The sequence below is a fragment of the Hipposideros armiger genome, unplaced genomic scaffold, assembly GCF_001890085.2.
Source record: "Hipposideros armiger isolate ML-2016 unplaced genomic scaffold, ASM189008v1 scaffold_630, whole genome shotgun sequence".
Classification (NCBI taxonomy): domain Eukaryota; kingdom Metazoa; phylum Chordata; class Mammalia; order Chiroptera; family Hipposideridae; genus Hipposideros; species Hipposideros armiger.
In genome coordinates, this window is record NW_017731980.1 from 13,940 (window position 1) to 26,919 (window position 12,980).

Below are 12,980 nucleotides of genomic sequence, written 5' to 3' on the forward strand. Positions count from 1 at the left end.
AGAGGGCCCCAGTTCGGATCCCACATATGAAGGCCAGTGACACTGCCCTCTACAGCTAAGATGCTGAACAACAGCTCAACCTGGAGCTGGGTTGCGGTGAGGCTATGGGCATAGGCTGCAGCCCCTGCTGTAGTGGGTTGCCATGGGCTACCGTGGTAGGGGGCAGCCAGCGTGAGCGGCCAGCAGCCGCAGTGAGCGGCCATCCAGAAGCTGGCGACTGATGTGCCTCTCCCGGGAAGAGCGCAATGATGGTGCCAACTTGGGCCGGTGAAGCAACGTCCTCCACAACTAGACTGAAGAACAAAACGACAGCAACTTGTCTGTGCCCCTTCCCCCAATTCCCCAGCGCAGTTCCCATCCCCCCAATTCCCCAATAAAAAAAAATCTTAAAAAAAGTGTGTATATTGCACCCTGTGTATTATGAGTTTCTTGGAATATTCAGTCATGTTCAGTCATTCAGCCTGTAAGAGATTGGAAGTGAAATTCCTAGATGCACAAAGCAGTCTTTTTCTTTCAAATCTTTTTTTTAATTGGGGAATTGGGGGAGGGGAACAGTGTTGGGGAGTTGGAGAAGGGGAACATTCAAGTTTTCCTTCAATCTTAGTTGTGGAGGCCGCAGCTAGCTCAGCTCCAAATCCAGTCAACATCCGGCTACCTGTCGGTAGCTAGTGGCTGCTCAGCTCAAGGTGCTGTGTTCAATCTTAGTTGTGGATTAGGGGGAAGGGGGGCGAGGCCACCATCCCATGCAAACCAGCAACCTTGTTGTTAGGAGCACATGCTCTCACCAGCTGAGCCATCCTGCCGCCTGTTGGCAATTCAGCATCAGCTCAGCTCAGGCGCAGTTCACTGGCCCATGTGAGAATCGAACCAGCAACTCTGTTGCTCAGAGCTTGTGCTCTTAACCAACTGAGGCATTCAGCCTGCCCACAGCAGTCTTTTATTAACATATAAGGAGATAACTTGTGGGTCCTTGAAAGGTTTGGTCTTATTGTCACCAGGGCTAATGGCAGTTCTTTGGGCCTGGGAAGTTCAAGGGTTTTAGAGAGCTTTGATAATTATAATTTTACAATTCTATTTTCTTTATTTTTTCTGAATTTGAATATGATATGACAATTAAAAGTTAGAAAAATTTATTCTTATTGTCCTTTCTTTTATAGAATTGAAGAGAAAAATCTTTGTATTCCCTAATGGCCATTTCAGGAAACCCAAAGATAGTTTAGGCATAAAAGACATCGTAATAGTTTATTATTCTGAATTTGTAGCCTGGATTTGGGATAGGCAAAACCAAGAATAGTTGGTAGAGGAGACTAGATATAAGTCACAAGTATATAAAGACTAGAGATATTTACAATCAATATTGTAAAACTGTACTAGATTATACAGAGGCTAAAGCTGTACTGGGTGGGGGGGAGGGGGGAGAAAAGTAGCAGCTCTATCTCATATTAGCCAGAAGAGGGGGATATATGTTCATTTCTGAGACTTGCATAAAGTTCATGTTCTGTGTTCAGACAAGGTAATGCAGTGATCTTGTTTTTATCTCACTTTATCACCATCACAGAGGAGCCTTGTTGGGTGTTAGTATTCTGTGAATTTGTTTATGATCACTGAACAATAAGGCCTAGCTGTGAGTGCCAGGCCAGCTACCATGTCAGGGGCTCTTTTCCTCTTTCTCATTAGTGATATTGGACGGTGAGAAGGGAAACTGGTGATCCTGTGTAAATGTCTCTCATACTCGTATATTTTAAATCTAAGCTGTTAAGCCTTACAAGGAGCCCCTTCAAAGAAATTTAATGAGTAGTAGTTTTGAAACAGGATTTTGAAACCAGAGAGCAAGTATAGATCAAATCTGGACCTCAAGATGCCTGCAGGATTTTTAAAAACCTGTCTGAGTCTTTTTATCTCCACTCAAACATGTAAGAAACTAATCACTAGCTAAAGGATCACTTCACATTTTGGGGATTTTGCTGGCTCCCCCATTTCACCAACCCACGCACATTTTGTCTACCACTGTCCAAATTTCCCCTTTCTGACTCTGCCCCTACCTGATACAGATTTCCATTGTTACACTTTACTTTGGGATGTGTTTGTGTCCCAGATACACAACTGTAGAGCTCAAGGAAAAGAATGTCTCATTCATCTTATTCAGGCCTGAGACAAAGCAGGTACTCAGTATGGTTTAATTGATTAATTATTAATGAAAACTATTTTAACAGAAGGCTCTACAGGAAATGTAACTTTGAAAACTTCTCCATCCACAGGAAGTATGTTGAATAAAAAGTGACAAAGAGGAATACTAAAGTCCTAAGTTTTTCACTACTAAGGGACATTTCACAAAAGGAACAAAATCTGATCAATTCCTCATCATGAGTCACTCCAAGTCCCTCCACCTAGTGTTTAATGGTTTTATATAAAAATCTTTCACAAATACTATTTGTTTCCCAGTAAGCAGTTGTCATCTCCATTGTGTTGGTCCTTTAAGTATACTTTCCCATACAGTGTTCCCAGGAAGGTATGTACAGGTATATATAAAGGAGAGAGGCCTACTTTCCATTAAATACACAATGATTACTTTTGTCTTTTTGAAAAATATTTTACTGTAGTTAGAACATTTGAGATTTAACCTCTTAACAAATTTTTACATTGGGAGGGAAGAAATAAGCTTTTCCCTAGTTTCAGATGACCTGACTATGTAGAAAATCCCAAGGAATTTACAAGAAAAACCCCTCCAAATAAACTGAAATATTTAGGTACAAACTTTTAAAAAGTATACAGACTCTATACACTGAATAAATTTTAAATCCTGGTTAAGAAATAAAAGAAGGGCCAGCCGAGTGCCTCAGTCGGTTAAGAGCTCGCTCAAGAGTGTGAGCTCTGAGCAACAGGGACACTGGTTCGATTTCTGGCCCAAGCTGAGCTGCCAACACGTGGCAGGATGGCTCAGCTAAAAAAAAAAAAGGAAAGAAAGACCTAAATAAATGGAGAGATATACCATGCTCATGGATTGTAGGGTTAACATACTAAAGATATCAATTCTCCCTAAATTGATCTATAGATTTCACATAATTTCTATAAAAATTCCAGCAAATTTTTTTTGTAGACATAGAAAAGCTTATTCTAAAATGTATATGGAAAAGCAAATGACCTAGGATAGCTAAAATAATTTTGAAAGAGAAAAATAAAGTGAGAGGAATCACTCAACCAGATGTTAAGGCTTATTAGGTAGCTATAGTAATAAACACAGTGTGGTATTGGCAGAGAGATAGATTCATAGATCAATGGAACATAATAGAGAACCCACAAACAGACCCAGGGGTTAAGGATGAAGGCTGATGGGCGTGGTTATAAAAAGAGCCACTAGGGAGCATTGATTGTTGTGATTGTTCCATGAATCTACACATGACACAACCGCATTAGTGATTTTAGCCCATTATTTGGAGGAAGGGAGAAATGGTGTGTTCAGGCCCACTGCTTGATATGAACACTTAACTATCCAAAGGCATATTTCTATGAACTGTGGGCCTTGTACAGTGAACATCCAAGAAATCAGCTCCTATTTTGAAGAAAGGGCAAGATGGAATAAACCTTTTCCATCTTGCTTCAAAGGTATTAGGGCCACAATTAGTTATAGAGAAGAACCTTTGTACTCGGAAGGAGACAAATGTGGATAAGCATAGACAATACAAGGTAGAAGACAGGTCATAAGATGTGATTGTCCTTACCTCATCAGTTACCCTGGTACATGTACGTTTGCAGAAGAGTTATTATTTATTCATAAAAGCTGTCTTTATATTAAGAAAATTGATCTAACATATGGGTAGTATAGACCAAATGTTTGTGTCTTCCCCCAAACCCTTATGTTGAAACCTAGTCTCCCAAGTGATGGTATTTGGAGGTAAAGGCCTTAAGGAGGTACTTAGGTAATGAAGGTGAAGCCCTCATTAATGAGATTAGGTCCTTATAAAAGAGGTCCCAGAGAGCTCCCTTGCCTGTTCTGCCATGGGTGGTTACAGCTAGAAGACAGCCATTTATGAACTAGGAAGCAGGCCCTCATCAGACACTGAATTAGACAGCACCTTAATCTCAAACTTCCCAGATTACACAACTGTGAGAAAGAAATTTCTGTTGTTTACAAACTACCTAGTCTATGATATTTTGTTATAAAAGCCTAAATGGGCTAAGAAAATGGGACTAAACTTTTTGTCTTGGTTATCTGTATTTGAACTTTGTTTGTTATGTTTATTTATATATACGTTTTTGCAAAAGTAGAATTGTCAAATGTATTGTTATTTTATGTCTTTGGGGTACATGTATCATACTTAGAAAGGTCTTTCTTACTCTTAGGCTATAAATACAAAATATTTTATAGTATCACCATGCAGTTCCTCAAAGGACTGCATTTCACATTAGTCATTCACACAAAGCCTTAAAATGCTCCCGTAAACCACTGGTTGTCAACTAGGGATGATTTCGTGCCCCATGGGACACTTGGCCATGTCTGGACACTTATTTGGTTTATACACTGGGAATGGGTAGAGGCCAGGCATACAGCTAAACCTCTGCAATCCACAGGACAGCCCCCTCCCCTGTCCAATAAAAAATTATCCAGCCCAAAGAAAACCTGTCACAAATCATCTCTTTTTCCTGGTTGGTCAGATCCCCATTGTTTTGGTGTTCTGCATATCATAGAACATTGGAAAGACTGAGTGAGATGGGAAAGAAAGAAAAGGGGAGGAACTGGATAAGGAAACTTCGGTATGCTGGAGAAAGCCTTCTTTTCCCATTGGTAATATTCTTAATTCAGTCCCTGTAATTTAGCTCCAAAAGCTTAAATTTAACAAGCATCATTTTATATAGTACACCAGAAAAAGTTAGAAAAACCTGGCAAACATTGTTGGCATATCACTAAGGGACAGAAGCATGAAGAGACTAATTATTATGTAAATGCCTTTATTTGAACTAATACATTGCCATCAGATTACATCGTTTTTCAGAGATAGAGTAACATTATGATCTTGAAAACTATAGCAAACAGCTTGACAAAGCAAGAGTACATAAGTCCTACATACTTAAGTCCTACATACATATTTTTATTTTACTTTATTTTATTCTTTTTTTAAAATTTAGCTGAGCCATCCTGCCACCTGTTGGCAGTTCAGCGGCAGTTCAGCTCGGGCTGAGGTGTAAAATTAGAAAATCTATTGTACACTTAGCATATTTGGCCTACCGTATTCTAAGTTCTGAGCACACTCTCTCCTCAAGTGTCATATTCAATAGCATTTTAAATAGAGAGAGAGAGAGAGTTTGATGATACAGGTTTTAAAACAAATAAGCAGATATTAAACCAAGTATTTTAAGACAAAATATGTCAACTGTTTACAGTTTGGGTGAGGGGGAAAATGCAAATTTAAGGTACATTTTTCCTCTACATATAATGTATGTTTTTTACTTACTTGAAGACCCCTTAAAAAAGTAGCAAAATCAGCAGTCTTATTTAATGTAATCAAAATATTCTTAAATGTACAAAAGAGGATCATGTAGAAAGAATACTATAAAAAGATACTGATTTTAAGAATAAAAGAATATGAAAAGCTTCTATTACATTCTGCACAGTTACTTATGCAAATTTTCAGTACTATAAAGATAAGCAAAGGATACTCATATCCAAATACCCTCTGACCACAGTTCTCGAATAAGAACTACCATACTAGATGGAAAACAAAATTATTGTCTAATAATATTCATCCAGTCATCTAAGCATGTCCCAAGAGGTGGATATCCTAAGAGGGAAAAAGATACATAGAAAGAAATAACATACAGCAGTGGGAAATGTCCAGAGCAGCAATCTAGAAGGAGAATAAATGATTTGGCTATGAGAACATGTCAAATGTGCCTGGTAAATCCAACTTTTACTACAGGAAAGAGGAGCTGTTTTGATGAAAACTCTTTCCTCTGAGGGCTCTCATAAGGAGCTAGTTTTGTTAATCAATCAAAATTAAAAGTCCTTGAAATGACCAATAGTTCCTTAAGCCATGAGCACTTTACCTGGAAATAGCTGACCTGCTAATCGTGCACCTGACAGCAAGGTTGTTTTTAATGAAATTGGTTATCTTACACTCTCTTCATTCCCCTACCCATCAAGCATGCAAACACGGTCATGACCATCTTGGGCTTTACTTCCACAAGGTCTTCAGGGAGAGCATACACCCTGGCTCCAATTCTTCTGGCCATTGACACTGCGTACCTAGTTTTTGAGGAAACAAAAATTAAGATGAAATTCTTCAGTCAAGGACACAATACGAGACATCAATTTCTTCTTATATAATCATTTGGTTGGGATGTAAAGCTTCCATATTGGAAGTTCAAATCGGAATGATTTCACTTTTTAAAAAACATTTTATTCGGGGAATCGGGGGAAGGGGGACAGACAAGCTGCCGTCCTTTTGTTCTTCAGTCTAGTTGTGGAGGATGCTGCTTCACTGGCCCATGTTGGTATTGTGATCATTGTGCTCTTCCCGGGTGAGGCAGATTGGTCGCTGGCCCTTGGACAGCCGCTCATGGTGGCTCATGGCCGCTAACGCTGGCTGCTGGCCACTCACGGCCAGCCCCACTGCAGCCTACGCCATTGCCAGTGACTCACAGCAACCTAGCTCCAGGTGGAGCTGTTGTTCACCATCTTAGCTGTAGAGGGCGCAGCGTCACTGGCCCTCATGTGGGATCCGAACCAGCGCTCCCAAGCCAACTCTTAACCAAGCGCCACTCGGCTGGCCCAATTTCACTTTTTGTTGTTTTGTTTCATTTTACTGTTTTTGAGGTCACTGTTAAGTAACACTAGGTTTTTAAATGCTACTATTTGGGACTAATAATATTTATTCACGCCTTTTCTCTAATATGAAGTGAGAGTTAATTTTGGAGCACTGACTTGATATGAAAATGAATACATATGTCACCCAGATTGGCTATATAATCAATGTTGAGATTCTTGTTGAGCATGTTATAACAGACACGCTCATGTAATCTTAGAGATATGGGGTAGAAAATGATGCCAAATGCAAAAATCCAAGTTGCTTTGGCAGATGTAGTGAACACTTCCAAATATTCAAAGGAGGGGAAAGAGTCTACATGGCACGTGGCCAGAGCAAGGAATAGAAAGGTTAGACAAAAGGAGGGAGGAAAGCACTGACATGTCCAGCTAGGGATATCTGCAGGAGCACACCTCAATGAATACAGGAATCTTTAAAGATGGTCTAGTTTCTGGTAGAAGTTTCAAGACTTCTGTATATATTGTCGATATTAAATCTTTATCATACTTGTATATGCTACAAATATTTTTCAAGGAGGGAAGAAATGATGTGCCTAACTCCAAAGTTTTGCAGTGATGCTTCTTAGCTATTGTATGAAGCCCTGCTCTGGGCTGATTTTCAGCGTGTACTTGTAAAACTTTCATGGGTTGCCTGTAAAACTAGGCTCCAGTCAAGGTCTTTGGTGAAGAAGGGAAGAGTCGGGTGGAAAAGTCTTTCTCAATATTGTTGAAATCCAAGGAACTTCCAAAGCATATTTTCAGCTGAGGTTTAAACATCCTGCCCATTTAGGGCCAAGATAATAAATTCAATAAAAGTAGTAAGAGTGATTTATACACAGTAAAAGAGACATCAGAGGATAACATGTTTTAAAAAAAGAGTGAGGCAGATGGGAGAATGCTCTAATCCAAGGTATGATTATCTTAAGCTCATTTTCCCCTTGTTGTAAGTTTGTAACTGAGTTGCATTAAAACATATACTACATTATTTCTGTAAGCCACTAAAGCAACAACTGATTGAACACCTACCAGGTCAGGCACAATGCTAGCCACTTATATTTTTTATTCATTTCAAAATCTCTGAGGTAAGTATTATCCCTCCCATTTTCTGAAGAGGAATCTGATGCTCAGAGAGGTTTCTCCCAAGTGACACTATTCTTAAGTGGCAGAACCTGATTGAGAGTGCAGATCTGCCTGGCTACAAAGCCTGTGCTCTTGCCAGGATATCATGCAGTATCCCTTACTTGGCATTATTATGCTTGTCATCCTCTGTTAGATTGCCACTCTTAACAAGGTCATAGTTTATGCAGCCCGGCTGGATGGCGTCAATTAAATCCACAACTGCCAAACTGGAGCTGATTGTCTTGTCCTAGTGTAAAAGAACAAATCTGAGAATTTCAATATGTACAAATTAACATATGTTTACTTACACAAAGTTGCCCCAAAAAAACAAAGTTCAGTGAATTAGGAGAATTTTGCCATTGGTCTGACAATAATTCTCACAAAGAAACTAAAGGTTGTCTTTCCAAATCACAGATACTTTCTAGCAAACAAAGTTAGTCACACATGGAATTCTTACCTTAAAACTCTGAATGGAAGTTGACTTTCCAGCTTCACTCAATGTTCTGTTCACCCAGCTTACAATAATGTCGTCATTAGCTTTCTGACCATCTCCAAGATCTTCCAGGACATTGAGGGTATATCTAAAAGAAAAAGCAGAATAAAATGTCCCAATTTACATTATGAGAATAAATGCGAAATTAGGATGATGCTTTATTTTCCATTTCTCTTATTCCTTAGGTTTGAAAAACTAAAGATTTCACGGAAAGAGAGTCACACTATATGAAAAAAAAATTTCAAGTAGAAGTGGCTTGCCACTGATATACACTTTGCAGTAGTAGTGGAGGGGAGGGGTGAGATTTTCAGTGCTTCAACGAGCAAGCCCAACAGTCTACAGCAGGCACATTTTATACTAGTCTAACAGTGGTAACGACTTAAAATAAGCTATGCTTTGGCTGGTACCACGTCATAATGAATGCTTTTCAGCATTATAGTTAAGAGACCATTTTCAAATGGATACATGGGATGTTCATAATTTTTACTGTTTTTTTATTCACTGACACTAAATGAGGCTCGAGTCTACGATTCAGGTTTCCTATGAGAAAAAGGAAATATTCAGTTGTGCTGCCTAACTTTCAAGGAGGCATCTCCCATGGAACATCCAATGAGCTCATTACTTAAGCTCATTCCAGAGTCTAAATACAAAAATTTCAAATGTGTAGTCATTGACACATTTGCTTAAAATATTAAGGACTAGTCTTGTCATTACAGTATTATTGATTGAATGTCAACTATAATTGAAAAATTATAAAAAAGAGGTTTTGACCTAAACAGAGCATAAAAATAAAAGATGTGATTTGTATATGTAAAATAATAATAATAATAATCATCATAATAATCATAATAATAATGAGGAGGAGGAGGACTAGATCACAGACCTGTGTTAGAGTGAAGCTTAAACAGCTAAAATTGTGCATCATACCTTCTCATCAGTTGCCAGACTAAAGCTAAAGTCAGGGTTTGGTTCCCATCATTCAGGTCTTGTCCTCCAATGCCAACCAGGGAGAATTTGGCAGGATGCTTCCCTAATTCAACAGCATAGTTGCAGTTTTCTAGCTGCAAACACACAAAAGTGAATGGTTAAAGACTTTTACTTGTTTAATCTGCATACATGTGTGTGATGGCTAGATGCTTAGCACACAAAAATAAATAAGACACAGTTCCTGTCCTCAAGAAGTTGAGAGTTAAGAGATTTCCAAAGAAAAGAAACAAATTTAGAATAAAAATAGTCTGTTACAAAGATAAGTGGCAATTTAATTATCTACCTTTTTCATGTTGGCTCCAAGTTTTGGGTATGGAGGTTTATTAACCTTACTCCAGTCAACAGGAACTTTAATTCGTTCATATAACTGTAAGATGACCAGGGCATCTTGCAGGTCGCTAATGATTTAAAAATAATTTAATCAGTGTTTTCAGACAGCTGGGCTTTTGTTTCCTTAAAAACAATAACACTACACTGTCAAACCAGATATATAAAACCATAGATAATACCCAAGACTTATATTTTCTATAAATCTATGCTAAAACTGAGCTAAGACCATCTGATTCACTTAAAGGTATTGAGAGCTTACTGTTTGCAAGGCACTGTTCTAGATGCTGCACATATAGGAGAAAACTCCCTGGTTTTACATTAGTGTCTGAGAGAGGGAGAGGGAGAGAAAATAAACAAGTACATGGATAAATGGATATGATTTTGGAGTGCGTGTAAGTATTATAAAGAAACAAAAATTAGGGTTGGGGTTAGAGAGTGGTAGGCGGTGGTCAGGATCTGAATGGGTGCCTTGAATATACTGGGTTGTCGGAAAAGTCATGAGGCATTTTTGAAATGAAAAACATAGAAAAAATACGTCATGACTTTTCCTACAATCCAGTAGTAAGGGAGTGACGCGCTAGATGTGGAAAAGAACATTCCAGGCTGAGAGAACAGTGAGCTTTGAAGGCCCTCAGGCATCATGGATGGTCTGCTTAAAGTGTTTCCTGATCTTTGTCTCAAATTAGGGTATCTGCTCCTTAGAAAGACAATTACGCATTCTATAACTTTATAGTTGATGATCATGTGAAGAAATAATTCGGGCTTTTGTGTATTTGGAAAACGATAACAGAAGTCACAACTCAACATTAATCACTACAAACTAACATTTAGAAAATGTTTAGAGCTGTAATTATTTGTGTAGCACCCAATCACGATGTTCAACGTGTTTAAAATAGCAGTAGGAAGGCTTACGCATAGAGATGGTTTACATGGGGATTAACACCAAGAGAGTTCATCCAGTTACGGAAGGTTCTTTCTTCACGAGTTTCTCCTAATAAGAATATTCACAAAATTTATATATTCATTAAACACCTTGTATATGTGCATATATCAACCCATATGTAAGATTATTTCATTTCCTCTGTACAAATCTAGAGGTTTTCTCCAATATGAATCTCCAAGCATTGTCTCTAAATACATTCTCTAGATTCATGTTTAAGTTTTAATTTATTTTAAAATTAAAGAATATAGGACTGGCCGAGTGGCTCAGTTGGTTAAGAGCTCGCTCAAGAGTTTGAGCTCTGAGCAACAGGGTCCCTGGTTTGATTCACAGCCCGAGCTGAGCTGCCGCTGAGCTGCCAACTGGTGGCAGGATGGCTCAGCTAAAGCAAAAAAACAAAACAAAACAAAAATAAATAAATAAATAAAATTAAAGAATATATAACCTTATTATAAGCAGTTACACAATTTAGACATTTAGGAACTTTGTATAATCTCCTACTCTTGTAATCCTTCTCCAATATCTACCCAAGTCCCCATACTTCAAGGTAACTCATGTTATCAAATTCAGTGTCTATTTTAAAAATTTGCTATGGTCTTATAAACCTATACTTATATTATTTTACATACTCCCTTCTGCCCATTTTAAAATACTAAGTAAGCTACACATGAGTGCGCCTTTTATTTCCTTATATTATAACAAAAAATTACTTGAAACTTCAAAAGCATAAAATTTAAAAATGTTATAGTCATGTCAATGGACATTCAACAACTACTATTTACATTTGTTAATTTTTTAAATACTATATTTCATTCATATATAATCTGGAAAAGGTAAATTCTGCTTTCCTTGAACTTAAATAATTATCATACATTATTAATAATTTTTGAATAGGTAAGTGTGAAAGGAACTGGGGATAGTTCCGGTTAGTCTGATTACATGTGTATTTCTACTCTGTAGTCCCATCCACTAGAATTTGAAAAACCTTTAGTTACCTTCTAATAGAGTCCAGTCAATATCCTGGTTCTCTGGCTTAGTTAGTGCTGGGTACTTATTAAACAGGTTGGCCACAAACGCTAAGTTCAATTTGGGGTTTCCACTGACAACATCAGCAGGGGTAACAAACTGTCTGCAACCTAATTTGTCTGCTTGTTGAAGCATACTCTCAGCTCTCTTCAAATCATCTGTTTCCTGTTGAAGTAAAAGAAGACATTTTTAAGAGGACATATTAAAAAATATAGAAATGTTTCCCTACAATGATAGGCTGGATATACAATGCGACATGCTCTTAGCCAACATATGTTATTTATTATAAAATTGTTTTGAAGGCAAAAAAAAAAGTTGGCTGAGCTGGAGATGCAGTACCTTGAAAACTCTAGATAACACCAGATCATAGGTCTCAGGACAGTGTACATTAAACTTAACTGGAATTATATCTCTCATGCCAAAATGCATCAATAAAAAAGCTTAAACTGTTCAGGTTTTTAAATTAGGTCCTAAAGAAGGTATAAGGCTAAAAATGATGAAGGAAATTAAAAAACAAGGGAAAAGCATGAGCAAAGGCTCTGAAGTAAATAAAATGAGCATTTGGGGGGTACAGACCAGTGAGAAATAACACCATCTAGGAGAGATGGAGTAAGATCATGTAGTGCCTTAAATGTCAAGCTGGACATTTAAGACTCAACTCTAGAATCAATGGGGAATCCTTGAAGGATTCCAAAGGAAGAGATGAAGAAAGGTGTGTTTTAAGATCAATCAGGGAGGATTGACCGAAGAGCTTTATCAGAATCAGAATCAATTAGTATACTGGTGCCATTACCCAGGCACCTGGCTAGTCATGCCAGACAGCTCCCTTAGTGTGAAGGATGGTGATTTATTGGTACCAATAGTGACCCGAGTGGAAGAGTTTCACATTTAACATACAGACAGAAATATGAGCAAACAAGTCAGTTACAAATTCATTTCTGTTAAGGGTTTAGCCAGTGAGTGTAATCCACCCAATCGTATTGCATAATAGGCTATAGGAAATGTGGACATTTTGTAAAGATTTTTATTGGGGAACAGACAAGTTGCTATCGTTTTGTTCTTCAGTCTAGTTGTAAAGGATGTTGCTTCACTGGCCCAAGTTGGCACCATCATTGCGCTCTTCCCAGGCGAGGCAGATCAGTCACTGGCTTCTGGATGGCCGCTCACTGCGGCTGCTGGCCACTTAATGCTGGCTGCTGGCTACACACAGTAGCCCATGGCAACCCACTGCAGCAGGGGCTGCAGCCCATGCCGTTGCTGGTGACTCACGGCAGCCCAGCTCCAGG

At 38.4% G+C, this 12,980-nt stretch overlaps 1 protein-coding gene across 4 annotated transcripts in view; it reads right to left on the reverse strand.

Moving 5' to 3' along the window:
* Nucleotides 1-4,930: 4,930 nt before the first annotated feature.
* PLS3 (plastin 3) overlaps nt 4,931-12,980 on the reverse strand; it is a 91,124-nt gene continuing 83,074 nt past the window's right edge. For all 4 annotated transcript variants that reach the window (XM_019625487.1, XM_019625484.1, XM_019625485.1 and 1 more), the window contains 7 exons: nt 11,664-11,859; nt 10,641-10,719; nt 9,682-9,796; nt 9,339-9,472; nt 8,376-8,499; nt 8,041-8,165; nt 4,931-6,241 (listed from right to left, as the gene is read on the reverse strand). In XM_019625487.1, coding sequence (XP_019481032.1) covers nt 6,109-6,241; nt 8,041-8,165; nt 8,376-8,499; nt 9,339-9,472; nt 9,682-9,796; nt 10,641-10,719; nt 11,664-11,859 — 906 coding nt within the window. In that variant the 3' untranslated portion in view covers nt 4,931-6,108. The remainder of the gene's footprint in view (nt 6,242-8,040; nt 8,166-8,375; nt 8,500-9,338; nt 9,473-9,681; nt 9,797-10,640; nt 10,720-11,663; nt 11,860-12,980) is intronic.